Raw genomic sequence first — 26,346 nt, forward strand, 5'->3', positions numbered from 1 at the left:
TGTAGAGAAAGAGAGTGAGTTCAGTGACCCAACACAAGTGAAAGAATCTCTGGCAATAATTTGTGCGCGTAATGTAAAACAGAAGAGACAGACCCACAGCCATAGTTACAGTCACAGTCACAGTCACAGTCAAAGCTATAGGAATATCAATAGCCATTACATTTGTGCCTCACATTTTTCATAGATGAGATCAGAGGCGACTCTCGAATGATACTAGGTGCTGGCAGGGGTGGCACATTAATAATAATTACATGGCGACCGGCCGCTCGACATCTGTTTGAAGTTTTAATGCTGGCCAGACCAGCAGCCAGCAGCAGTGCTACTTCCAGGGATCGTTCTCCACTGAGAACACTGAAATGCTGATGGAGTTATTACAATGCTTCTATAAATAGAGGAAAGATCACATCCAGAAGCCAGAACGGAGGCCAGATCAGCACCAGCAGCCGGCAGCTTTAATTTGTTTTCATTTGTGAGGGTATTACCGAATTATTCCGTTGTAGATGGTAGAGGGTCGCCCTTTGTTGACTCTTGAGTATGGAATTAGCAGGGGTGTGGCTTTCAAGGGGGGTCTCATATGTACATATTTTCCAGGGTATTCCACTGTTCTTCCCCAACAATTGTCCATCATGTACTTGTTTGTTACTTGAAGCAATTGAAAATGCATTTTGCTTGATTGGTGGGCAGTGCAGGCGCTCTTCGTTCACTGCTTAACCCATTCCCACCCCCACTGGGCGTCTTGTCATTTGCCAATTGACATTTTATGTGCTCGACTACTGTGTGTTGTTTGTTTTCTGGTAAATTGATATTTCCGCCGCTGCTGGTGCCACTTCTTCTGGGTGCAGCAGTTTTTTCCTTTTCCATTTCCCCCGCTCCAAGTCATAAAAATACTTTGAGAAGCAACTTAACTAATTTGTTCCACTTTTTATCTTTTCTTTTCATTACAGGTATGTATCCCCAATCCGCGTAAACTCCATTGAAACCGGTTTCGTATGTATATCGTATTTCAAATGAAACAAAAAGTCTCAAAAATCCCTTCTATCGTAAGTAAATCAAATTATTTTCGAACAAGCAACAGTCGGCGGGCACTTTCTGGATTTTATTTCATTTTATTTTCAAGGCAATTAATTAATTTAATTTTTGTTGAGTGGCAACCAAAACAAAACAAAAATCAATTTGTGGCTCATAAAAATGCCAACAAGGGGTTAAGTGCTCCCCTTTTTTGAGAACTTTTCTTCGGAGCAGGAGCATGGAACGTGCTTAATTGGAAGTTCAATGGATTTTAACGGAATCCCCACTCCCTCTTAGTTTTTGAAAGTGCAGCAGCAGCTGCCACACTGCCACACCATTTGCATGCCACTTGGAAAAAAAAGACCGAACCCGACCATCTTTCTATAAGTTTTTGGCAGAGGCAGAGACCAGCAGCAGCAAACGTCATTAACTGTAGTGGAATTATTAGCCAACTGGCGACAATGTCGCGTCCTAAAGAAAGTCTAGACAAGGGCCATCCCATCTCATTCCATCACCCATCCAGAGCCATAGAGCCAGCACGGGCCTTGGCTTCCATATGGCAGATGCTCTCATGGCCTCATGGTCGCTTGGTCTGTTGGTCTCTCACTCCCCGTGGCTAATGTAATTCTTTCAGTCGCGACTGCAAAATGCATACAGTATCTGGCACTCGCACCATAGAGAATAGTGTCTAAATGACTCTTTGTCGTCTGGCTTTGAAATGACTCATTTGGAAACCAAAGTTGGATCTTAAATAACTGTTTGTCAAATTAATTGTTAGCTTAGTAATCAATCATACTGCAAAATGAATGGTTCTCGATTTTGCAAGTGGATTACTGATTTTGGATTAGCGCCAGATTAACATAATCTAAGCTTTAGCTGGGAGAAATGTATTGCAGGTTTGGCTGCTTGATGGAAATTTGTCTGCAGATAAAGAAGGATTTGCAGGAGGTTGAGGTTCAAGTTAGGCACTCAATTTTAGTCAGTCTGCCTATTGATCCTTAGGTCATGGCGTACCTGTCTTGGGATTGCCTTTGGTTTGCTCTTGGGTCATGAGACTTGCAAATCTGAAGATCTTGATAAGATTTAGGCAGCGAATAGAATTGGTGTTAGCCATAGATCTGAGCTATCGCCAGACCATGTAAAAGATTGACTAGATCGAGTGGAGTAAAGAATTTTCACGTTATGTACAGCCCATTCCATGTCTTTTGGTAATGCCAAGAGCTACTTCATTTGGTTTGTTTCCTGTGACCCAAAACATCTGTTATATCCTACGCAGACATCCCATTATTTTAAAGGTCCCTATAGCTTTAATTCTTGTATAAATTTGATCTGTTTTATATTGATTCGACCTCTCCTCTGCGACCATCTCTCTTCTGCTTCCACCCTTCGTGTCATCAGTGGAGTGTCCATGGAATTGGAAATTGCATTCAGATTTAGACTTTTAGCACAATGAGGGACTGGGACTTGGGCTGCGAAGGCACCTTGGACGAACTGAACTGAACAGAACAGAACAGAACGAAATGTGCAGAGTGCAAATTGTTCCGAGTATTGATTGAAGGGCAAAAGCAATGGCTTTCCCATCGAAATATTTATACAATATGCATGACCAGGTGTCAAAAGCAGACGAATGTCCCAGCAGAAGGAGGCCCACGGAGCAGGAGTAGGAGGACTCTTCCATTGGATTGTGAATTGCTCGGGTTGTGCATTTTATGGAGGTCTGCCGCCACCCATATGGTAAAGCGACCTTACAACAGAACAGGCGGTAACAGCGTCAGGCAGAACACGTGCTTGGATTAGGGGAAATGCCAGAAATTAAAAAGCAATCAGGGTAAAACCCAAATGACACTGCCCCATCATCGGAAGCCTGCCTACCTTCTGCCTCCTACCTGCAGTGAGTGTGCGTAAAGTGGGTTGGCTGGGTCACAGGTCACAGGTCAAGGAAGGTAGGATAATCCACCCTACCTGATGCTGCATATATAAACCTCAACAAGAGGAGCATCCAGCATCAGTTGCACAGCAAACAGCAAAGCTACAACACATCGATAGATCAAAATCGACTCGAAACCAAAAGCCATGGCCACCACCTACATTTCCACACAATTCCTGAGCCTCAACGAGAAGGTCTCAACTTCGACTTCCACGACGACCTTTACCCTGGATGCGGCGCGCTTTGGCCAGCGTGATCTGAATCTCTTCATCGAGAGCCTGGAGACCATCTCCCGACTGGAGAAGGAGCGGCATGAGCGTCGCCAGCGAAGACGCCAACAGAAGCTGCAGCAGGCACGCATCGCCGAGCTGGAGGATGAGCGGTGTGTGAGTCCCACGCCCAGTGCGGAAGAGGCCATTGATGAGCCACTGATGTACATGGAGGCCAAGTGCATACCCTATGCGGTGTCCGAGGCAATGCCTGCGGCGCACAAGAGCAGCCACCTGCCGCCAGACTATTACTCCTGCGACGATGAGGCGTACGGCAGTGCTGCCCACTCGCCCAGGAGCAGTGTGACCTACTGCTCCTGCGGCGGACTCTCCAGCATCAATTCTGGCTCCTCAGAGTCTGGCATCTATGGCGCCGTCTCCCAGTCGCCGCCTCCGCTGCGTCCCCGCTCCCAGGTGATCACACAGCCCAAGCATCGATCCACACGTTCCCGCATCATCAGCATGGTCCTCAAGCGGGAGTACGTGAAGGCGCCCTCCGCCGAGCACCTCGAGCAGAAAGAGCGCTGCGATCGGCTGCTGACTGAGACCCTACAGCACCAGTACCAGCTGTCCACTAAGTCTCGGCAGGCCATTGCCTGCAGCGAGGGTTCAGCCGAGGAGCGCTTCCTCGACAAGGCACTTCGCTACCTGACCTTGTGATTGCGATTTCGGTATTAGAAATCGATTAGAAAATTAGAAACTAGAAATTAGTTTTCCATAGCCATAGCCTAGGACTTCGATTTTGTTTGTAAAACATTTAAATAATTAAAAATTAAAAATATAATTCAAATCGAGAGGAAATTTGTGGTAAAAGAATTTGAAAGGAGATTTTTGGTAGAGAGATAATATTTGGAGTTGAACTAGAAGAAGTGAAATTGAAAAATTAAATTCAAAAATCAATATTCAATGAAACTTTGACTTCACGGAATGTTCACAGGAATTCGTTGCAGTTGAGCAAGTTCATTTTGAACAAACCATCATGTGCATTACTTTATAGTCAGTCCCACACAATAAGCGGTTGAATTTTCTGAAAATTTTCATCCACACTAAATTGTTTTGCCTAATTACAAAGTAAAGTCTTGACGGGAAATCATTACCCAAGAATATTTATCATTAAAGGGTTCTAAACAACAAAAGATGCAAAATATGTCTCCCTAGCTTCTCCATTTATAATCTGACTGTTGATGGCATATTTCTAATCAGAATTCAATCGATTTTTTGTGTATCTCATTGTAAAACTTTCATAGAATCAACACTGTCTTCCGTCTGTAGCATATCCACATATATCCCCATTAAATCCGTAGCTGCTGCCTCCTTGCCGTTTTGTCTTTGCGTTTCCCTTACTTTTTGTTGGGCGGCGACGGACGACCCAGTGACATGATTGTCTCCCATCATGTGGACCCCATCCGTCTGAGAGAGATAATCTGCCCTGTCGTTGATGTTCCAAGGGATTCCCTGGCTCCCCCACTCTGTTTTTTTCAAAGTGTTTTTCCATCTTGGGTCTAAAAATAGATAGACCAAGTGGCGCCTCTGCCCACATCGACCCTAGAAATGCCTCTCCTTCTCTTCTCCTGCCTCTGCTTACCCTCGCTAGCCTCCAATGTGGCTGCTGCTGCCACTGCCTGTTGCTCCTTTGTTTTGGAATTCGACACAGGGTGTAGGCAGCCGTTCGTTTACTCAGGGCGTCCCTCCGGCTGCATCCTGTGCTGCCATAAAATCATAGGGGTAGAAGCGAGCTTTCTCTGAAGGAAGGACGGACATGCGCATAAAAAGCTGCCATAAACTTGCGCTTCTGCCGCTGCTGCTGCTGCTGCTTCTGCTTCGACTGCTTTGGCGTGTGGCGGCGCTTCCTGGTTTTGTTGCAGCAACGATGGACGCCCGCCGCAGTATCTATCACAAGTCCAAAAGCGAAGCATACTTTTGTGCGCCGGAAATGGGCAACGGCACGTCGTAGAGTGCCTCCTGCGTTTCGCTGTGCTGCGCTCCTCTCGAGTGTCCGTGTGTGTGTTTGTGTGTGTGTGTGTCCGTTCCAGCAGCACTGCTGCTGTTTTTGTTTTTGTTCGTCGGTGTTGCATGTCGCGCGCGCCATGTTTGCTCAAGTAAAAGCCAAATTTGATTAATTAATTTTCTCAGCTCAAAAGAAAATGTGTTGAAAATCGTAGGCAGGGAGAGACAGAAGAAGAGGAAGCCCTAAAAAACTGTGTGTCCCCTTACTCTGGCACGAGGGTGCTCTCTGGCACTTTTATCTGCGCTCCCTCTACGGCCCCCCCCCCTTTCATTTCTCTCTTCCGTGTACTCCCTGCCGTTCCCTCTTCCTCTTTTTTTACAATCAAAATCTGAACTGATGCGCGCGCTGTGCCGTTATTCGTTATTCGTTTTCGTGTCGGTGCGTGTTTCTACTTCTTTTTTGTTGCCCTGTTCCCTTTTCTTCCCTACCCTCTCCCTTTCCCCGTTTTTCCGCTTCTTATTTTAAGGTTACACAGCATACAGTTATAGATGGGGCGCCACTCTCCTATTTATAGAAGGGACTCTGCTCTATGCATTAAAAATAAATAATTGCCGAAAAGTTATTTTCATCAAATATTTATACATACTCCCATTGGTGCCGAGGGGCACGCACACTTTCTTTTTCTTTTTGGGTGTGACTTGCACTTCCCTGTTTCTCTCTACCTCTCTCTCTCTCTCTCTGTCTCTCTATATATTTATTACTCTCTTTCCCTCTTACTCTGTGTGCGTGTTTGTGTGTGTGTGTGTGTTTATTGACTTCCTCTTCTATATGTACGGCTGTGCGTGTTTGTGTGTGCGTCTACCTTCTTTTGTTCGTGTGCGTATGCTAATTGACTTTTTTTAGCACTTTCTACTTTTTCGAACTGTTTGCTTTTACCTTATTTTGCCTTGGATGTTGCCTTGGATTTTTCCATCAAACTTTCCCATCCCACTTGTCAAATGTTCTCATTTAAAACGTACGGTCTGTCCTTTGAATTTCAAAATTATCAATCGAAACCGAATTCAACATCGAAATCCAAAAGGAATAACAAAACTTGAATCAATTGTATGCTGTCAGCCATATAGTGAGTTATGCTGCAATACGATCAGGTAAACTATAGCAAAACCTATGTACGAGGAAACATACGATTTTGTTGTACTCTTAATATTTGAGTAAACTATGCTGAGGGTATTGGGATTTGAATAGGGTTTCCGCCCCTTTCCCAGTTTCGCATCTTGTATAGCTATAGCAAGTTTCATATATTTGCGGGGTACGTCTTCAACTTCTTCACTCTTGGATAAGAGTTTCCATGGAGCATTTAAACGTTTTTCTTTGGGGTACATTAAATATGTAGTTTCATGTGCTTAACTCTTATCAGACAGAGGCTTATAAATCACATATGTACATATGTACCTCTTATAGAAACAATCAACCTTCAGGGGTATTCCAAGCTTCGACCCACAAAGCTGTATTTAAACTTTATGACTGGCGGACGGTGGACTGTGGACTGTCACAATCAGCTGCCAAAACGAAATATGACCCAAATCGGGAGATGACATTGTCACAGCCTCTGACTCTGAGAAGCTCAGCATCCGTCGCCGCCTCCGCCTCCGCCTCCGCCTTCGGCTGCTCCTCCATTGACGTCTCTTCTGAGAATATTCAATTGCAGCAGCTGCAACAAGCCGCAACAACAGCCGCAGCAGCAGTCGCTGTGGCAGAGGCGGAGCAGCAGGGGCGGAGGCAAAACAATTGTCAACGACGGCGTTGTTCTTGCTGCCGGCATGCCACCTGGCTGTGGCAGTTTAGACGCTGCCTCCTCTCCTCTCCGCCTCCCACACACCCACTTACACACCTGATTTTGCCCCCTGTTGTGTGCCACCTCCCTCGAGTGCCACTGACGACTGTGATTAACTTTTGCCTCTCGTTTGTCCTTTGCCTTCTGTTGAGGCCTGAAGACAGAAGCTGAATCTACAGCCAAGGCAAAATGTTGGCACACTTTGTACCCTCTAAAGAGGACTTTGAGATGGGGTTTGTTGTGACGGGGTGGAGGGCATTGTTTGCACTTGGGCTGCAGTCTTAAGGTTTTTGCAATGCTCTTGAAATCCTTTATTAAGAAGGAGGCGGGGTCGGCCACAGAAAGAGATTTTGGTTTTGACTGAGAAAAGGTCTTTTAGCAGCCGGCTAAGGTCTACTTAAAATCTGCTTAGTGTCTCGACATATTTAGTGGGCAACTTTCGTAGGAATGTAGGAAACGTAAGGAAGAGTAGCTGGGAGTCATTCTCTGACTTCTCTGTAAATTCTGCAAGTCTTTGCGGGGTATTGTTGGGAATGCTCGTTATTTTTATTCTAATATTGCATATATTATATATAAATACTTCATTTGTTCTTCCCATTCGAGTATTATTCGCCTTATTCCTCCATAAAACAAGCTCGTATCAACAGGTTCTCCCCTAGGTTCTCTCCGCCAATTCCGTTTCTCCTACGAATTCTACAAACTTTTTGTATTACTGTAAGACCCATACATACATTATAGCCAAGAGTTATGTTTGTTGGTTTGGCATAAACCGACACTTGCGATGATATAAGCTGCCACATATTTTGGGGGCAGACATCCTCTGTGTCTTTTACTGTCTCTCAGTTATGATGAGTCATCGGGGGCACACTTTCGGCCAGTATTCTCGGGGGTAAAACTTTCAGTTTTATTTCGTTTGTTTGTTTGTTGCCGGGTGGCGTTGTGTTCCATTCAGACGGACTGACGGCTGGCTGTAAAAAGTTCTTCTTGCGGCTCATATATAAAAGAAAAGCTTTGGCATTACAACAGACGTTTTTCGCCCGCCGGCCCTTTTACATTCAGCACTCCCTCTGTGGGCACAACAATGAAATGCATAAAAAACCAACAGCGAGAGAAAAGTTTTCTCCATGACATTTCTGGGTTATGTGGCATGTGGCATGGAGCTCCCGTTGAATGCGTTTCAGGCACAAGGTAAATGGAGCATTGGGTTAGGTCTGGGGCACAAGACCCCCTGTCCCTCGTTCCTCCATGTGCTAAACTTTTGTCTGTGGATAAATAATCTGTTGTGGGTGAAAATCGTTGGGTTGGCAGATGATTAAGATGGGTTTTTCTTTTGTAATAAATATCTGCAATCAAAATAATTTCAAGAAGTATCAATTCAATCCATTGAGAAAACTAACTTTTATCTTCTTTCGTCTCGAATACATTTCAGCCCCCTGAGAATGAGCTACAGAAATCGCACGATCACAATCCGGCCGCCCTGAGTGAGCACCAGCTGCGTGTCCAGGCCTCGCTGCAGCGCTTGAATATACCCGAGTGGTTCCGAGCCTACAACCAGGCGCCCGAAGGTGCAGCTTCAGGGGGCACCGCGGCCTCTGGCGGCGGCTATCGACCGGGTAATTTCACACGTAAGCGCACCCAGGACTCGGGCCGATGGCAGGGACTCAACTCGAAGACGACCTCGCTCAGTTCGCTCGGCTCGCACTCGCAGCGCTCCGATCGCAGTCCTCTGCTGTTGAGTCCCTCGGCGCATAGCCACCATGGCGGCCAGAGCAGCAGTGTGAGCGGCGGCTCGGCAGCGGGGGGAGCAGCGCATGCCCATGGCCATCAGCAGGGACACGGACAGGGACAGGGCGGAGTGGGGGCCACCAGGTGGTCCACCTCGCACCTGAACTCCACACAGACCTCGCCTAGCGTCTCGCAGCGTGGCAGCTTCGCCCGTGGGGCGCCCATCAACAGCAGCTTCATGTCGGTGGCCAGCAACAACAGCAGCGTCCTGAGGAACTCCTACCGCCAGCCGTATCTCGGATGGCGAAGCACGGAAAAGCTATCCCAGCGGACGCCACACGAACGGTGAGTAATACATTCGTTTCTGGAGAGACCTGAGCTAATTTCGCTCTCTTTTCCGCAGTCTCGCCAGCTCTCTGCTGGCACAACGCACAACCCCATCACCCACATCTGCGGCGCCAATTGGTGGACGCACTCTGCAGGCGGTAACGCCAGAGATCCAGAGCTCCATCAAGGAGGTCACCTCGGCGATTGTCCACTACGTAAATGACCAGCAGCTGTCCCAGCAGCAGCAGCAGAATCGCAGCCGATCCGCCAGTCCAAATTCGAGGTAGGCAACGGTCTCCTGCCCGTTGCTCCTTTTGCTCCGAGCTAAACGACAATCAGAGCTAAATATAAACCTAGAAAGCTTCCTTGTTGATGTCTTGTCGATGTTGTGGTGCCATCATCTATCCATCTGTCGTATCCATCTATTGATCCATCCCATCTGTCAACCTTCGCCCCACCCAGTGTGTAGCTGTAGCACCCACAAAATCCATATACAAACCATTCTGCCCATCTTCAACCTCCAACCGTACTCCATCCTCGACTCGAGCCCCATTTCGATGTTCCCATTTATAATTTTCTTCTTTCAAAAACCACACACAACGCGTAGCTACCTGTAAAAGTCTTCAGCACCACCAAAAGCACCACCAACACCACAACCACCGTTCAGCAGCACCACCAAAAACAAATTGACATAAACCGAATAGCAAGAAACAAAAAACAGAAAAGAAATAGAAGAAAACCAGGCTCTGTCAGAGGTAAGACGCCCCCGCAACGGTGAGGCTCCTACTCCTCCATGTGGCTAATATCTGTGACTAATCCAAAATAGTACTCGTTCTTACTTGTGCTATCGGTGTGTGTGTGTTCCCTAATGCCAGCTACTAAACCAACTAAACAAAGAACGCTAAACACTTTCCTCCCTTACAGCAAAAGAGTTTGCTCCTTCGAGGCAGTGGAACAGTGCCAAAATGGAGAATAGAAGTAGGTCAAATAGATGCAGGAAAAGTGAGAGATGAAGATGGAAAATTATAGAGAAATCATTGGGAAAATGATTACAGGAAGGAGTCTAAGACGTTGCGGGATAAATTATGGATGCTTTTAAGCTTCAAAGATGAAGATTAAACTCTCAGTTCTTTGAGCAAAGTGCCTTTGCCTTTGAATGGCTTTTCCTTTTTTAATTATCAAGTTAAGTGATGAGACTAGAATAAGTACTAGCAGTTGGAAGCTACAGCACACTTTTATATAAATTATTCCTTAGCTTCTGTTCCAAGATAAAGATTTAAATCATGTTTTCCCTTGAGAACTTCCTCTTCCGTCCCACATTCTTCTTCCCTTAAATGTTTTGCCTTTCACTGGCTTTCCCTCCCTTGACAATAGATTCTTCCCCCAGCAATTCAATTATGAGTGCTGCTCTCCTTAACAAATCTGATTAATATTTCCCTGCCACACACACACAATGCCTCTATAGAGAGCAAAGAGTAGGTCATCTGTATCCGTATCTGTGGCATGTGGCAATCGGAATCAGTTGCGTTTATATATACATCTTTCGAGTATTGTGCCTCGTACTCGTGCATGCACAAAGCCCGGTGGTTTATTCAAAGCCAGATTGATTGAGAACTCTGTGGCATATGCAGAGCTAGTGCTCCGCTTGGATGAATGCTCTGCCACTCCTCTTGGATCCCCTGACCTGACTGACTCCCTTGCTCGTGTACTCCATTCAAAGGTGGTCCGATGCCATTAATATAGCGACATAAAAAGACTCAGCCCAACGCCCACCTCACTCTCATATGCCACAGACTGCTGTCCGTTGCCAAGCAATTTAAATGTCAGCCATGCAACTGATGGTCCGCTATGCATACCTGAGTATAAATACGTTTACCGAACAGGAGCAGGTCATCGGAAAGACCAGGTGGGGTCTCCCCATCGCTGCCACTGACACAACGGGGCGGGCGCCCCAATGCAATCAGCGGAGGCCACTTGTACACGTTTCGATTCTGTTGCTGCAATTCCACCTTGTCCCTCCTTCAATCATTATGAAAATCAATAACAGTCGTAGCACTTTTGAAGTAGAGCAACACTTGCAGACAGGGTGCTAAAGGTTTTCCCGGAAAACCACCTAGAACAAAAACTTCAACAAAGTTGAAGTGGTCAAGGTTCTAAAAGAATTATAGATGGAGATGTACATATTTAGATACTATGTAGGGGTGAAAGTACAATTGCATTTAAAGTTGATCTGAATAACTAAGGATGGTTTACCCTAAAGAAAGAACTCCTACGGAAATTTCTAAATTTAACTTCCTTCTTAAAAATCACATAGATCCACTTTAAACCCTCATTAGTTGTAGTTTTTCTCGAAATATCTGTATACATATACCCGTACCTAACCCAAGCCCTATATCATATAAGAGCCACTATATTTTGTTAGCTTTAAGATCTCCCAATGACATGAGTTTTTATATCTGGATAAACAGTCTTCCAGAAGGGATCCTTTTTTGCTTGTAGATTCCTAAATATCCACTATTTAGATTTCTATAAAATTCCAACATTATATCTTCAACCCCTTTTCGAGTATCGTCTCCAGAGTATCTGGAATTTCACTTTTCTTTGTTGTCTCTGTAATCAGGCCGCCATCCGGGCGCCAGGAGCAGCATCCAGCAGCGGCAGCGGCAGCGGCAGCAACCACCACATTTGCTCTCCATATGTTCGGCTCTCTTTCTCTGCGAGTGTCTCGCGCGCTCTCTTTCTGTGGTCCTATCTTTTGTGTATCGCTGAGGACAACCCCAACTTGTGAGGGCGACCCCGAGGGCCACCCACTTTTTGGCCTCTTTGGCTATTTTTGTCCGCATCCGCTTCTCATTCGTGTGCGACGTCTGCTGCCAGTCGCTCGCTTCATCAGAGACGGAAAATTACAACGAAAATCGCCCAGATGCAAAAGTGCCAGTAAAGAAATTATATAAACGGAAAAGACAACACCGAAAAGGGTCCAGCAGATCGAGAGTTATTCTGCAAATCCTTCTTGTTCAATTAGCTAAAAGGGTGCACATGCAAACGCACAAAACGAAAAGTTCTTCGAGTGCCGCAATTTGTGCAGAGTTGTCGGAGGTTAGTGACACTGGTTCGGGCCCCCCTTTTGTGGCAGCCACAAGTGCAGGACGGTGCAGTCGGACTGTGATGTCATTTATTGATTTTGCCATTTTAATTTGAAAAAGTATATGAACCAGGACTCCCACTAACGAATGCGTCTTGTATCTGTGTATGTTTTCAAATAGAAAGTGCTGGCTTGAGAGCAGCTTTGTGGGCACACGACCATTGGACTCGCCGCAGACACCCGTGATTGACAGCAGCCCCCCCGCCACAGCCCAGCAGCAGCTGTACCAGCAGCAGTACCAGCAATACCAGCAGCAGCAGCTCTATCTGCACCAGCACTATCCCCATCTGGATGCCACCTCGTCGTCGGTGGTAGCCGCTGGACAGCCGCCACTACGCATGAACGGACTGAGCCGAATCGGCGGCGGTGGCGGTGAGTCCACCATATATATCTGACTTCGATTACCAACCACTCGTAGATACAAACCCAATAGAAGTAGCTTCCAGATGCGATGCTTAGCTCTTGTTTTACGTTTCTTTTTAAATTCAAATCACACAAGTTTATTCTCGAGCAGCAGCAGCCACATGCGAATATCTGAGAATATATATCTATTGTATATCTAATATATCTGTAGAGTAACGAAGAGTCCCCCCTCCCTCCGACACCCACACTCCCTACACGAAAATGCAATTTTCTACATTTGTTTGTCTGTTTATATAGTAGTCTAGTAATTTTTAATGAACAAAACCATTTTAATATCGTAGGGTGCATTTTTAAATCGACTGTAAATTGAACAACGGAAATTTCCGTTTCTTTCGTTGTGCGATTTTGGACAAATTCACAATTTGCTCAAATGTAGTGTGTAATAATTTTATTAAATTTAATGGCTTAATTTTATGTTTAATTTTTAAATAAAACACAAAGCAATGGCCTACAATTAATTATTGTATTATTAACATAATTTTAACTATTAATTTTGTCATCGAAAATCACAATCTTGATCATAGTGTTTTTATCTCTGAATAATTATGCTATGAATTCCCATTATCATTTCAATTCAAATTTCTCCCCATACATCGTTTTGGAATTTTCTATTTTAGGCTTGGTTTTTAAAACTAGATAAATTCACCCTTCAAAATTCATCCTTCTTCTTCGACGTCTGACAGACAGGCTGAAAATAATTTTTAAAACCTAAGCGTGCTATAAAAACTCTTACAATTGATCATTTATGCAACGAAGAGATATATTTTATACCCCACAATATACAAATATTGGAACTACATATATACATATATCATATTTTGTATAGACTATTAGATACGTGCTTTATATACGATTATATACACTACAATCTGGCCAAGCCCTTGCATTATATGGTGGCTATATAATAAAAACTGATTTATATATTGAGTTTCCCATGTTTTATTTTATTTAACTTAGACCTTATTTACATATATTCATTTCAATTGAACATTTTGTATTGATGTTTCGTTTTCTAGTCCACGTTTGTATGAATGTCTTTTGTCACTATAAATTCTTGACACTTAACACACATTTACATTTTCTCAGTGTAATTTTGAGCACAGCCAAACGATCCTTGAACCTTAATCACTTCTCTAGCTAGTAAGACCATCATTTAATGCGTCTCCAAAGCCTAACAATTGATTTCCATTCTTTTGTATTCTTATACGTTTTTTGTCCCCTCGTAAAATTGTGTGTATAAATGTCGCAAATATAAATTTGTGGCTTAAATTGAAAATGAAAAAAAAAAAACCAAACAAATATAAACTGGTAAAAGTAGCGCCCGAACGCTCCTTGAGCAGCGCATCGCTAGAAGATGTCCTTGCATCGCTTCTAGGACTTCCAACAGCCTCCTCGTCACAGAACAGCCAGAACAGCAACAACAATCATCAGAACAACAACAACAGAACACAAGCGAATAACAAGGCATCCACGCAGACGACAGGTATGAACCTGTAAGTTTTTGTTCCAATATAAACCCAAACAAATCAAAGCAAAACAAAAGAATCATTACACAAATTAAACTAAAAAGTAACCTTACAAAAAATAAAGTGAAGGAAAGAAAGTGCAAATATGGGTATAGGCAAAAACTAATTCCGTTCTTGTTTGTTGTTCGCATATAATAATATATAGTATATAATCCTTGTAATCGTAATATTCCATGGATCAAAGGACAACTCACTCAGCGAACCGTGGTTCACTTCTGGGAGCTTCCTTTGTTTCATTTTTCCATAAAAATGTATTATCCTCAAAGAACAGTTTCATTTATATTCCATTTGATTTAGTTTTTAGTGTAGTTTCTTCAACCATCATTTATATCTTTAAATTACACTGAGAAAAAGAAACTACATGAACAATTGTACGCCCCCATATCGTTCCTTCCAGCATGTTGGATGACTGACCACCTCCGCCATTGAATGCTCTTTGTTGTTTGTTACAGTTGAACTATACAGTGATCTTGGAACTGAGTACAAGCTAAGATCTTACTAGTCCTCTATCTTTTCGCTTTCTTCTACAGCGGGAGATTCAGCTAGTCGCCAACAGCTGGAGGTGCTATCGGCAGCCGAACAGCAGAGACTGCGGCGCCGCAGCGAGGGAGACGCCCCCAGCCAGAAGAAACAGCAGCAGACAGCACAGACCCAAGCACAGTCCCACAACCAATCGCAATCTCAGTCAGCCGGAGTAGGTTCAACAGCAGGTGCAGGATCAGCAGGATCAGCAGGAACAGCAGGAATAGGAGCAGCAGCATCGGGCCATCAGCAAACAAATGCCAGCAGCGGGAGCAGGCGCGTCTCGTTGGGCGACTCCGCGAACACGGACAAGGGCTGCGGAAGCGGAAGCGGAAGCGGGGGCCAGCTCAATGGGGAGCCGGGACTGCAGATCCGCTGCCGGAACACCAAATGCGAGCAGAGCGCCTCGCCCGCAGATGCCAAGAAGCTGTACAAATCATGCCACAATTGTTCCCATCTATACTGTTCACGTGAGTGTCGGCGCGCCCACTGGGAGAAGCATCGGAAGGCGTGCCTGCACTCGCGTGCCTCCAACCTGTGCCGCCAGGTGCTAGCCACCTGCAAGGACGACCTCGACTCGCAGCGGCATCTCAGTCTGCTGGCCCGCAAAGGGAGCATCTCCCAGGGACGAGGCGTCGTGCGCGTCCTCTTTCGCAGCGCAGAGGCCGCCGAGGGATTTATCAAGAACGGCTTCCAGTGCATGGGAGAGGCCTCCTACGTGCGCTGGCCTGACCTGATGCCCGCCGAGATGGGCCTTGAGCTGTATTCGGAGCTACTGAAGCTGAGCACGGAGTACAAACCGGAGTCGAAGATGCTGATCTACGTGGCCATCTGCGTGGTCTCCGAGGCGCCAGGAATGGGACAGGCTCCCGTACGCTGGGAAAGGCAGCTAGTTTCGCGCTGTGCAAAGCTTAAGCTCTGCAAGAGTGTCCTGGCGGAGCTGGAGATACAGCAGCAGGCCCTGCAACAGCCCCTGGCCGTGGTAGCCGTCCCAGAACGCACTGAAATCCTTATACTCACCTTCAATCCCGGCCTGAGGGCAGTGCCTGGGAGTCGGGAGCTCATCCTGTCCAACATCCTGGACATTCTGTCACGCCGAGGAGTGTTGCTGCGTAAGCACTACCCTGAGATCTATCAGCGCCTACAGACCTACACCGAAGGCCAGACTGACAAGTTTCATCCCGTGACGCTGCATCCGCGGGACTCGCAAACGGGCCAGAGCTTCGTCTGCATCATCATGCCGGTGCATACGGACAGCGAGTTTATCAAGCTGCCCTCCGCAGCCGATGGCGGCAATCGGGTGACCACCATCGATGTCGGCTCGCCGGCAGCTCTCGCCCAGCTGGATGATGATGAGCTGCTGACCCGCACCACGCCAGCAAGTTGATTAAAGGCCAGCAACAGCATCACCAGCAACAACGGCAGCAACAACACGCCCAGGAGAATTGGAAGCGTGACGCCTCCACACGCCTCACTATATAGCGACGCCCTGGGATGTGGCCTGGAGAGCACGCGAATGTGAAGGCTGCTCCTTCCCTCGATGGCTTACAAGCGGCTTCTATGCATTGTTCTCTAAACTCTATACAATATACTTTCCCTCGAGGGCACTACAATCTCAATGAAGTTATCCAAATCAATATCCAAACAACGTTTAATCACATCAAAATCTGTCATTCCATCACAGCGCGAAACTAGCTTAGGACATTCATACGTATGTAGTAGTGCTGCAGTAGTGCCCTCGCCTAGTTAGTCGAGATATTCAGTTATTCTTCGAGTAGTTAGCGGGCGTGTCTGTACTATGGCATAGCCAGAATCTCCATATATCAGTAGGGCCCTCCACTTGTTGTCTGAAACACCACAAAAAGCATATTCGTATTCGTATTTGTATTCTTATTCGTATTCGTATAAATCCCGCAATCAAATCATAAATACCAGCAGCAAGTTGGTCAACCTTTTCAACTCTATCTATCGATACCAAGCCAAGCTTTACAACATACTATCCACATAAAAGATACATACATCATATATCTGAGCTTATGGGAGCGACATTCAGTTATCTCTCACTTGAGCCACTAACACATAAAATACATTCAAAGGTATATCCTTCAGCTTCCAATAAAAAAAATTAATAAACACTAAATGTGACTGAAATGATCGCGAATAGGAGGAGTAGGTAACCCCCAAGAAAATAAGCAAAGGATTTCCTACTAAGCTGCAGTGCAACCTCACTTTTTATAAAGCAATCCAAACGGAATATCACACTAACTAAATAATTATAGTTGTCGGACATGTTCTATGTAATAATTCAATAAGAGCAACAAATCTTGCCTATGGCCTTATTTAAAGTTTGTTAAATTTGTTCAGCCCCCCAAACAAAAAGGGAAGAAAATCATTTTGTAGCTTTTCGAATTAGGTTTTAATGATTTGTGTATAAGTCAATGTATTGAGAGAAGATATAGGTTAGCCAAAATATATATGTACTTGTATTAGTTAAATTTCTGTAACAAAAACTCGAGTTGATAATCAAAACCAACACTAATGTCAGATGATTTGAAATTTCGCATTTAGCTAACATAAATATTTAGATTGATTAATTCCCCTTCCCTCCTTTCCACTAGTTCAAGCTGCTTAACTCAACGCCAGACTGTAAGTGCATAAACCTAAACACTACATTTTTGTGTAAATAATACTGAGCAAACATGTATTTGATGACTTACAAACCATACATAGATACTACATACAACATTAACGACTATTTATCACTTGGTCCTAAGAACAGGTTTGCAGATTTCATTGGTTCTCGCAGAAACAACATAAAGTTGCTTAGTATGTATCTAAGAAGGACTTGACAAAACAATAAATCCTTTTTGAGGAGTTAAAGCGACTTAAGGGCAATATCCTTATTGTCCAGGGACAGCATCAAGCCAAACGTCTGGCCAGTCACGATACAAGCACGATACATATTTAAACTAAAACTGCGAAAAAAATAAAAAATATATCCCAAATACCCCAAACTGTTGATACACTTATTTAGAAATTATAACATAAAAAGCAGGGTTACAGCAGGAGTTTTGCAACACACCGGAAATGGCCAGAAAATTCGTTCGTTTTCCTTTCTTTTTTATACCCGGTACTCGAAGAGTAAATAGGGTATATTATATTTGTGCACAAAGTGGACGTATGTAACACAGAGAAGGAAACGTGTCCGACCCCACCCCCACAAAGTATATATTTTCTTGATCAGCATCAATAGCCGAGTCTATATAGCCATGCCTGTCTGTCCGTCTGTTCGTCTCTCTGCCCTTGTGAGCGCCTAGTACTCAGAGACCATAAGAGATAGAGCAACCAAGTTTTGCATCCAGGCTTCTGAATCTGCTGTATATACTGCCCAAAGCAGAGTGTGAGAGAACGTGAATTTGCTTGTTGGGTTCTTATTGCAGTGAAAACGGCCTTTGCGTCCGAGCTGTTTCCATTTAATAACATCATTTAACACTGCCAGAAGACAGCTTGACATCCAGCTGCGCCGCCGCCTCCTCGACAAAGTCGACCATGTGAAGATGAAATACTTCCAACCAGGTGCTTTATTTCTATGCGCAGCAGTGCCCAGGACAGTGCGGTTATTGTGGGGCTACCCGCGGTACGAAACGTCACAAGTTCGTTTTCAAGCTTCACACCAAGACCCAGAGGACAACGGAAATGTGTGGAACAATGCTTAACCAAGATTTTCCTTGTGCCTAAAAGGCTGATAAACAGCTTCGAGGATTTTATTATCGCATCGTTAAATAGTTATTATTGCATTTGACAAAAGAGATACAAATAAAACCGCCTTTTTCAAATATCGATATCAATTGAAATTCTCACTTTTTTGCAGCCCTTGTAGACAATTTTGAAATTGTTCTTGGGTTCAAATACCAACATTCGGTATATGTTAGTATTTTTTCTTTTTTCATTCGGTCAAAAGCTTGCCGATAAAACACTGACTTAGTACATACTGGCGACCCGACCTTTTGTTAGGGCTTAGCTGGAGGCGCGAAATTCAAGTGTGCGGATTGTGTGTAATTAGTTTAGGCGTTATCAATTCGCTCTAGCTTGCTCATTTTTATTTCAATCAAGACGTTTGCCGTGTTCTCGTGATGGGAAGAAAATGCATACTATTATTGAACACTTACCAAGGACCAAGGATCAACGATTTCTCGAGTCGTATATGTATATGTACTTATGTATGAGTGTATATTTTTCTCTCCGACATTGTAGGCCCGATAGGGACGTGAGAGGGCTTTCTGTAAAAGAGGAAACATCCTTGATGGAGTCCACAGTCATACATACTAACATATGTACCTCCCACATTAACAAGGACTCGGAAGTCCTGTCTTTACCAGCGTTGAGAAGAGCAAGACGAGTGCGTTAGTAAAAATTGTAATTTTTATTCAAATATTTATTTGATTTATGTATTATGGTGTAATACTTATTTAAATTTACATAAATTGTATTTAAATGGTTTTCGGCTTACAACTAATATTGTTTTCGAACGCAATGTTTGTATCTTTATCGTATGCATATATTTATTTTCCTTGAATATATACAGCTGTATGTAGTGGTTTGTTGCCTGCGCAGATTCTTACGTATTTTGCTTCTCGATACGCTTACCGTCCCCGCCCTGACCCCGTCCTTTAAATCCGTTTAATTACACCTACAATTTGTATACGGAAATAGACTATAACACTTAAAGATACCATACCATACCATACCATATACTCGTCTATATATATTATGTATATAGTTATATATTTAAGCCTATTCGAATAGAGCTATGTGTATTTTACAGACTACCAAATAAATTAGGTTCATTCGTTTGTTTAACGTAAAAAGCGTTTTCGTAGAGCCTACAGGAAAGCTAGAGTAAAAAAAATATATATATATATATTTATGTATATGTATATATCCTATGCGATGCCTAGCTAGTGTTGCTGGTAGTGCTGATGATTAGGCTCCTCCGTTGCTTCCCTCCCCGCCGTCCACTCAGTATCTTGGTGCGGTGAAAGCCGCGGCGCTCTCCGTTTCGGTTGGAAGAGGCGGCGGTGGCGGCATCTGGTAGTAGTAGCCGGGATACGACTCCGTAGGGGGATACTCTCCTGATGAATGGTAGCCCGAAGATGTTGTTTCTGGCGCTGCCGGACCCTCGGAGCTGATCATCGGCTTGGCATTGGCATTCGTTGCTCTTATCTATAATCCGCCGATAATCACCTCCTGCTGGGCTTCGTCATCCATGTCGGGGATCTCCTGCTTATGCACTATCATTCCATCTGCTCCGGGCTGGCGAGGCGCCGTCTGGCCGTACTTCTGGTGGATGCCACGATGACGTTTCAGCGCAAAGCGATCGGCAAATGCCGCCGAGCAGATTTCGCACTTGTAGGGCTTTTCTCCGGAGTGAACCTTGGCGTGGTTCTTTAGATGCGCAGCCTGCGAGAAGGCCGAACCGCATATTTCACACTTGTAAGGCTTCTCGCCGGTGTGAATACGCCGATGATTCCAGAGCGTGGCATGGCGTGCGAATCCCTTGTCACAAACTCCACACACGTACGGGCGCTCTCCGCTGTGCGTCCGCTCGTGATTCTTAAGATGTGGCGATTGGGAGAACTGCATGCCGCAGGTTTGGCATCTACACGAAGAGGGAAAACCATCAGTAAAACACTGCGCATAGAGAATACAAATTGACGCTTACTTGTACGGCTTTTCTCCGGTATGGATGCGCGCGTGGTTCTTCAGATAGACAGCCTTGGCGAAGGCTAGTCCACAGATGCTGCATTTGTAGTTCTTTTCGCCGCTGTGAAGTTTCTTGTGGGACCACAGACTCGAGTAGCGCGAGAATAGACCACCGCAAATATTACAGCTGAAGGGTTTCGAAGGATTCCTGCATGACGAACACCTTGGTTTTGTTAGCGTAGATTTGGGGTTGATCTTTAGCTTACTACTCACTCGGTTTTGACAGTGACGGACGACTTGACTGAGCCACCAGCTCCACCGGTCCCGTGGGAATGTTGACCGACCAGCACCACCCCAGAGCCATTGCACTTTTGGCACTTGGTCATTTGCTGGGAGTTGCGCTTTTTCACTGGATGGTGTCCCGTTCCGGTATTTGGCTCACGCTTGGGTGTCGTGCCACCAGTCTGTGCTGCAACAATTTGCTGGAGCTGAGCCTGAGCCTGTGGTGTGGTTGATATGATCTGCACGGGATGCGCCATTTGACCTACATTTCAAGGGAATGCTTTTAATTTCGTTTCACAATCAGATTGCAACCTCACTCACCATCCTGCGCTACGAAAAGTTGCTGCTGCTGAGCCGCCTGTTCCGCCTGCATGCAGGACTCGCATCGGACCTGCTTTGGACCCTTTCGTTTGGACTGCGGCAGCATGGAAGTGCCGCAAGTGATGCACTTGTTTGCCTTGGAGTCGTGCTGCTGTTGCTGCATCACGTTCTGCTGCACGGGATCCAGCGTGTCGGACGCAACAATCTGAATTTGGCCCATCTGCCCATTGTTGATAATGTTCTGCGCCTGCACCATGCCCTGGGCATTCACCACAGCAATGGAGTCGCCTCCCTGCTGGGAATTGTGCTGCTGCTGTTGCTGCTCACCCTCGGTGTGCATTCGCTTGTGGGCGTTGAGCAGGGCCAGGTGTGGAAACATGTCGGAGCAGACGTCGCACTTGAAGCTGATGTTGGATATGGTATTCTATAGCAGAGGGAGGCGGGTTAAATGTAATCTGGAGAGCTACTCTACGAGTTCTACTTACCGCTGCTATCGGCTTGTTCTGATTGACGATTTGTATGCGCCCTTGGGCATCCACTGTGGCTATGCCCAGAGCAGTGCCCTGGTTGAGGGGCATTCCGTTCACCAGAGCATAGTTGTAGCCGCCTACAGGCTGGGCTATGTAGCAAGTCTTGTTGTCCTCCGAGGTAGCCAGCTGTGCAAGATTTACAGTACCTCCATTACCCTAAGCGCAGACACACCACACAAAAGGATTAAAGGGATACAATTTCAGGAAACTGGCTGCACAACTCACATTTGTTGTATAGTAAAATGTTGGCTGCTGCTCTGTCTTTTGGCCCTCTATTTTCGGCTGCTTGAGAATTGTGCCGTCTGCTGTTTGATATTGGATGGTAGTCGGTTGCCCGTTGATAGCATTTGTGAAGATTATGTTTTTAGTGATGTCTTCCATCGTGTAGGCAGGTCACTTTAAAATAAGAATATTATTTGATTTTATTTTATTTATTTCCAGCTGCATGTGAAATTGCTGCGTGACTTTTTCAACACTCAAACACGCGACGCTTCAAGTGCGCAAGCGAGACAAACATAGTGTAGACACAAAAGGCAGGGAAAAACGACTGATTAAAAATGGCGACGATGAGACAGAAAATATGTATGCGACACAAAATTCATCAATTTGAGCGGCTGCAGCTACTATTTCGACCTTTCAATCTGCTCATTGGTTTTCTTTTTCATGCCTTAATCACTTTGCAAATAGCCTCAGCACATTGCATCTTGAAATCCCCTCGTTTTCACAAGTTACCTTTTATGCAACCAGCCACACACCAATTTACAAATTCTCTAATATCAAACGGTTTTTGCACAATTCGATTGATCCGAAAGGTTTTTCTGCACAGCCGGCTTGGATTCTTATTTATATCACTGAAACTTTGTTTGGAATGAAAGCAAAACGTTTTATTATTGTTTTTTCTTTCTCTAACAAATTCCAGCACAGCACTAAACTTTCTGCCCGTTCTTTCGAATGAGTGCAGAAGGGAGATGGAGCGAGGCAGATTGTTTGTGTGAGTGACAGCGCCCAGGGAGAGAGAGAGAGCGCAATTGCACACAATGTGACCGCGGACTTATCGATAAAATATACCGCCTGAACCTCAGAAATATACCGAAATATGGATATTTATTTTCACAATAAATATAAATATAATATTGTACTCGAAGATTGCCATGTCTGTCTTTAGAGACTTTAAAAGCAGGTGGCTCTTGCTTTGTTGCTGGGATACAACACGGTTACTAGTGTATATCCAAATTTGGCCCAACCCCCGCCTTCCACAACCAAAAAAAGCGAAAATCTCTCATCCACAATTTTGAAGATAAGAGAAAACTAAAAACGGAGTTCCGTAGAGAATTCTCATATCTATCAGATCCCCGAATTTAGATCGGATTAGATCATTTTTATATCGAGAGTGAAGAAATTTGTTTGCCGGGGCTTTTACCCACCCCCTCCACCAGGTTTTGTTATGCTCATGCATGAAGAAAGTATAAGGAGGCCTCGTCGGTGGCAGAGTTACTCGCTGGTTCTGCCTATTATCAGTGCTCGTTTGCTTGTCGACGCGGAAAGTTGGGTGCGGACGAATTTTTTTGAAATTTTTTCAAAATGTTTTTTTTTTCAGAACACAGACTACTATTATGAAGCAAACTATTAAAAATTAAATTATGAAACAATTATTATGTTTTTTCACATTGCCTTCAAATGATTAATCAGCACACTCCATTGTCGTTGCCCTCACACTTACAGCGAGAGCCCTTTCACTCCCACTTTTCACTCGCACTATTCCATAATTTTTTCCGGCGAGACATCCTTATATAGTTGCTTTAGGCGTGCGACTGAAAAGTACGAGTGAGAGGGCTCTCGCTGCAAGTGTGAGGGCAAAGACAATGGAGTGTGCTGATCATGAAGAAAACATTCGTCCGCAACCAACCTTCCGCGTCGACAAGCAAGCGAGCACTGAACCTAGGGCAGAATCAGCGAGTAACTCTGCCACCGACGAGGCCTCCTTATAGTTTTTTCATGGTGCGGACGAATTTGTTCGATTTTTAGTTAACCCTATTAACCGCCTATATTAAACATATGCGCGCTGAAAATAACTTCGATTTTTGCCAACAAAAATTAATTTTTTTTTTTAGAATTACCGCCAAATACCGACTACGCCAAATACCGACTACTTTTAAGTAGTAGCTTATTAAAAATTAAATTTCGAAAAATAACTTAAACTAATTTTCTCGTAATGGGCAACTTTAACCTCCATGCCATCTAGGGTTAATCCATCACAAGATAGTTTCGTTTCAGTCACACTTACAGCGCAGAGCCCTTTCACTCGCACTTGCAAACAGGGTAGATAGTAGAGCAATTTTGGCGACGGCACCTTCTTATATAATTACTTCATGTGCATGGTGAAATTGCTATTATATAAGTAATTTCACCATGATGCAGTGTGCATTGCAGTGGTGAGCTAACAGGGCGTGTTAAAAAGAAGAAGTGATGTAGATGTAGATGACAGGTCTAAACAAAATGTAAAATGTAAGATTAGAAAAAATAATAAACTTACTTATACATACATATAGTATGTACTATGTATGTACATAGTACATATGTATGTATCACACTAATTATACATGCATACTGCTACTGCTACATTCACACATTCATATAATGTGCATAAGAATTAGTTTTGAGGTATTCAAAGTCATTACTTTCGTAAGATGATATTTTCATTTCAATTCTAAGGGTAGGAAATTTCCTCTCTCTTGCGGGATGTTTCTCTCGCAGCATGGGAATTATCAGCGCAACAGTGCAGCATATGGCAATATGTAGCATGTCCCCCAACACGGGCTGAGTATTTTTTTTAACCGGTACTCGAAGAGTAACTGTATTCCGGTTTTTGTGCACAAAATGGAATGTACATATATAACACACAGAAGGAAACGTTCCCGACCCATAAAGTACATATGTATATGTATTCTTGATCAGCGTCAATAGCCGAGTCGATATAGACATGTCTGTCTGTCCGTCCGTCTTTTTTGTCGGCTAGTTTTCAGAGACTATAAGAGCTAGAGCCACCGAATTTTGCCTCCAGACTGCTGTACGCCCACGCTGAAACTAGTGTATTTAAAAGATTAGCCCCGCCATTAAGACCGAAAAACAAGGAGTTGGTCCCTTAGTCTTAATCGATGGAATAGTGAGGAAGGAGCTAAACTTAGGCATTCTTCAACAAAATCTCCCGGAAATATTCGGAAATATGGGTCTTGCTGCTGAAAAATGCATTTATCAGAAAGACACTGACCCAAAACACACGTCGCTTTTGGTCCGAATTTGGATGTCAAGTCATCTTCTGACATGGAGGCATGTTAAATCGCAGCTGGCGAAATATGCGGTCCCTAAAAGTTACAATGCCTTCACATCTTGGGATGTGAAGCTTCACAGCTTTGGGAAAGGACAAAGGGCGTTTGGTCGATACTCCAACATTATGCCAAACGCATAGCGGAAACATAGTATAAAAAAAAGGGTGGACACGTCATTAAAAAAAGTTTATAAAAAATTGTTGTTTAAACCTCAGTGCAAAACTGTAACATTGTATTTTTTCACATTTTGCTTTGCCATATTTCTTCTGGATTATCAAATGTCAAGTTTTCAAAAACACATGGTTAAATAAATCACCAACAAAACAAGACGAAGATCTTAAGACCGCATCAAATGTAAATATCACGCATCAATGAGTAAATAGGGTATATTATATTTGTGGGGAATAACGTTTGTATGTAACGCACAGAAGGAAACGTTTCCGACCCCATAAAGTATATATATTCTTGATCAGCATCAATAGATGAGTCGATATAGCCATGTCTGTCTGTCCGTCCGTCTTGTTTGTCGGCTAGTTCTCAGAGAATATAAGAGCTAGAGCCACCAAATTTTGCCTCCAGACTGCTATATGCTCACACTGAAACCAGTGTATTTCAAAATTGAGCCACGCCCCCTTTCGCCCCCGCAAAAGGGCGAAAACCTCCCACATCTACAATTTTGAAGATAAAAGAAAACTAAAAACGCCATTCCGTAGGAAATGGCCATATCTATCAGATCACCAAATTGGGATTATTATAGCCACAATGGAGAAAATAATTTCCAGTGGCTAAACCCACCCTTTCCCGCAGCTTGTGTTGTTCCTTTTACATTCTCTCATTCACACTCTGCTTCTGCTTCACTCGGCCCCTGCCTCTGCCCTCCCCCTGCCGATGAATGTGTCGACTTTTAACCCACCCCGTCCCGCAGCTTTTATTTGATTTTTTTTTTGTGTGCGGACGGTGCCTCTGCCTCTGCCTCGAGTCTGCAGTGTGTTGGTCTAGGGAAGGGCTGCGAGCTAACGGAGCGTGTTGGTGTGAGAAGTGTTGTAGATGTAGATGACAGATGAAGAAAAAATTTAAAATTTGACAAAACACCGCTAAGGTGCAGATGTAGTACTGAGTGCCGGGTATAAACGTTGTGACGCGTAAAAAGCGTCTCACACGTCCCTTCTCGTTTTTTCTGTGCTGTGACCAAACGTTCTCTTACCGCGTGTGTTTCACAAAGTGCCGGTCAGGACCCCAACCTCCCCTATTTATGCTCTCGTTGCACTCCCACTCGTTCCGGCTAACGGTGCATCTCCTCGTGTGCCCAGTGCACTCTCTCTCACCGTTGCTCACGCTCCCCTAGCGGTTGTTGCCCTTATCCGATCTCGCCGCGTTAATCACAGAGTGCCGGTCTGGGTTTTGTTGCCTCACATACCCGATTATCTTGGTTTAAAGTATTTCGCGACAGACCACTTCTCCTGGGGCATACATAAACGCAACATAAATGGATATAAACGTTTGGATACAACCTTGTTGTTCTCCCGGTTT

At 44.5% G+C, this 26,346-nt stretch overlaps 3 protein-coding genes across 11 annotated transcripts in view; 2 read left to right on the top strand and 1 right to left on the bottom strand.

Moving 5' to 3' along the window:
* The window catches only part of LOC117588055 (serine-rich adhesin for platelets), a 58,658-nt gene extending 40,997 nt beyond the window's left edge, over positions 1 to 17,661 (top strand). For 2 of the 8 annotated variants that reach the window (XR_004574092.1, XR_004574091.1), the window contains exons 5-10: positions 8,416 to 9,056; positions 9,115 to 9,321; positions 12,305 to 12,555; positions 13,925 to 14,089; positions 14,663 to 16,323; positions 16,377 to 17,661. Coding sequence is in view for 3 of the 8 variants with exons in the window: in XM_034279111.1 (XP_034135002.1) it covers positions 8,416 to 9,056; positions 9,115 to 9,321; positions 12,305 to 12,555; positions 13,925 to 14,089; positions 14,663 to 16,041 (2,643 nt within the window). In the remaining 5 variants the exon portion in view is untranslated. Of the gene's footprint in view, positions 1 to 5,251; positions 5,304 to 6,161; positions 6,301 to 8,415; positions 9,057 to 9,114; positions 9,322 to 9,645; positions 9,759 to 12,304; positions 12,556 to 13,924; positions 14,100 to 14,662 lie in introns of those variants that run through there. The other 6 variants (XR_004574095.1, XR_004574094.1, XR_004574093.1 and 3 more) reach the window with 6 other exon arrangements.
* Positions 1,986 to 3,930, top strand: LOC117588057. The gene has a single exon (XM_034279114.1). The coding sequence runs from the start codon at positions 3,082 to 3,084 to the stop codon at positions 3,862 to 3,864; it is 783 nt and encodes a 260-aa protein (XP_034135005.1). The 5' UTR covers positions 1,986 to 3,081; the 3' UTR covers positions 3,865 to 3,930.
* Positions 17,662 to 19,444: 1,783 nt separating the features above from the next.
* On the bottom strand, positions 19,445 to 22,465 carry LOC117587780 (zinc finger protein 93). Of its 2 annotated transcripts, none has more exons than XM_034278722.1 (7): positions 22,223 to 22,465; positions 21,716 to 21,886; positions 21,446 to 21,646; positions 20,961 to 21,384; positions 20,631 to 20,901; positions 20,377 to 20,580; positions 19,445 to 20,313 (listed from the first exon to the last, which is right to left on the bottom strand). In XM_034278722.1, exons 2-7 carry the CDS (start codon positions 21,869 to 21,871, stop codon positions 19,878 to 19,880), a joined length of 1,692 nt encoding a protein of 563 aa, XP_034134613.1. In that variant the 5' UTR covers positions 21,872 to 21,886; positions 22,223 to 22,465; the 3' UTR covers positions 19,445 to 19,877. The 2 variants fall into 2 exon arrangements, with proteins under 2 accessions (XP_034134613.1, XP_034134615.1); XM_034278724.1 differs by having other exon boundaries at positions 20,377 to 20,565; positions 22,223 to 22,464.
* Between the last annotated feature and the right edge of the window lie 3,881 nt (positions 22,466 to 26,346).

The sequence above is a fragment of the Drosophila guanche genome, unplaced genomic scaffold (assembly GCF_900245975.1).
Source record: "Drosophila guanche unplaced genomic scaffold, DGUA_6, whole genome shotgun sequence".
Classification (NCBI taxonomy): Eukaryota; Metazoa; Arthropoda; class Insecta; order Diptera; family Drosophilidae; genus Drosophila; species Drosophila guanche.

Bases quoted from the DNA above. Each gene is read 5' to 3' on its own strand.
- LOC117588057 (XM_034279114.1), top strand. From the start codon at position 3,082: ATGGCCACCACCTACATTTCCACACAATTCCTGAGCCTCAACGAGAAG.
- LOC117587780 (XM_034278722.1), bottom strand. From the start codon at position 21,871: ATGGAAGACATCACTAAAAACATAATCTTCACAAATGCTATCAACGGG. The intron at 20,581-20,630 runs GTGAGTAGTAAG...AACAAAACCAAG, and splicing joins TCCGTCACTGTCAAAACCGA to GTGTTCGTCATGCAGGAATC. The intron at 20,314-20,376 runs GTAAGCGTCAAT...CTCTTCGTGTAG, and splicing joins ACCGGAGAAAAGCCGTACAA to ATGCCAAACCTGCGGCATGC.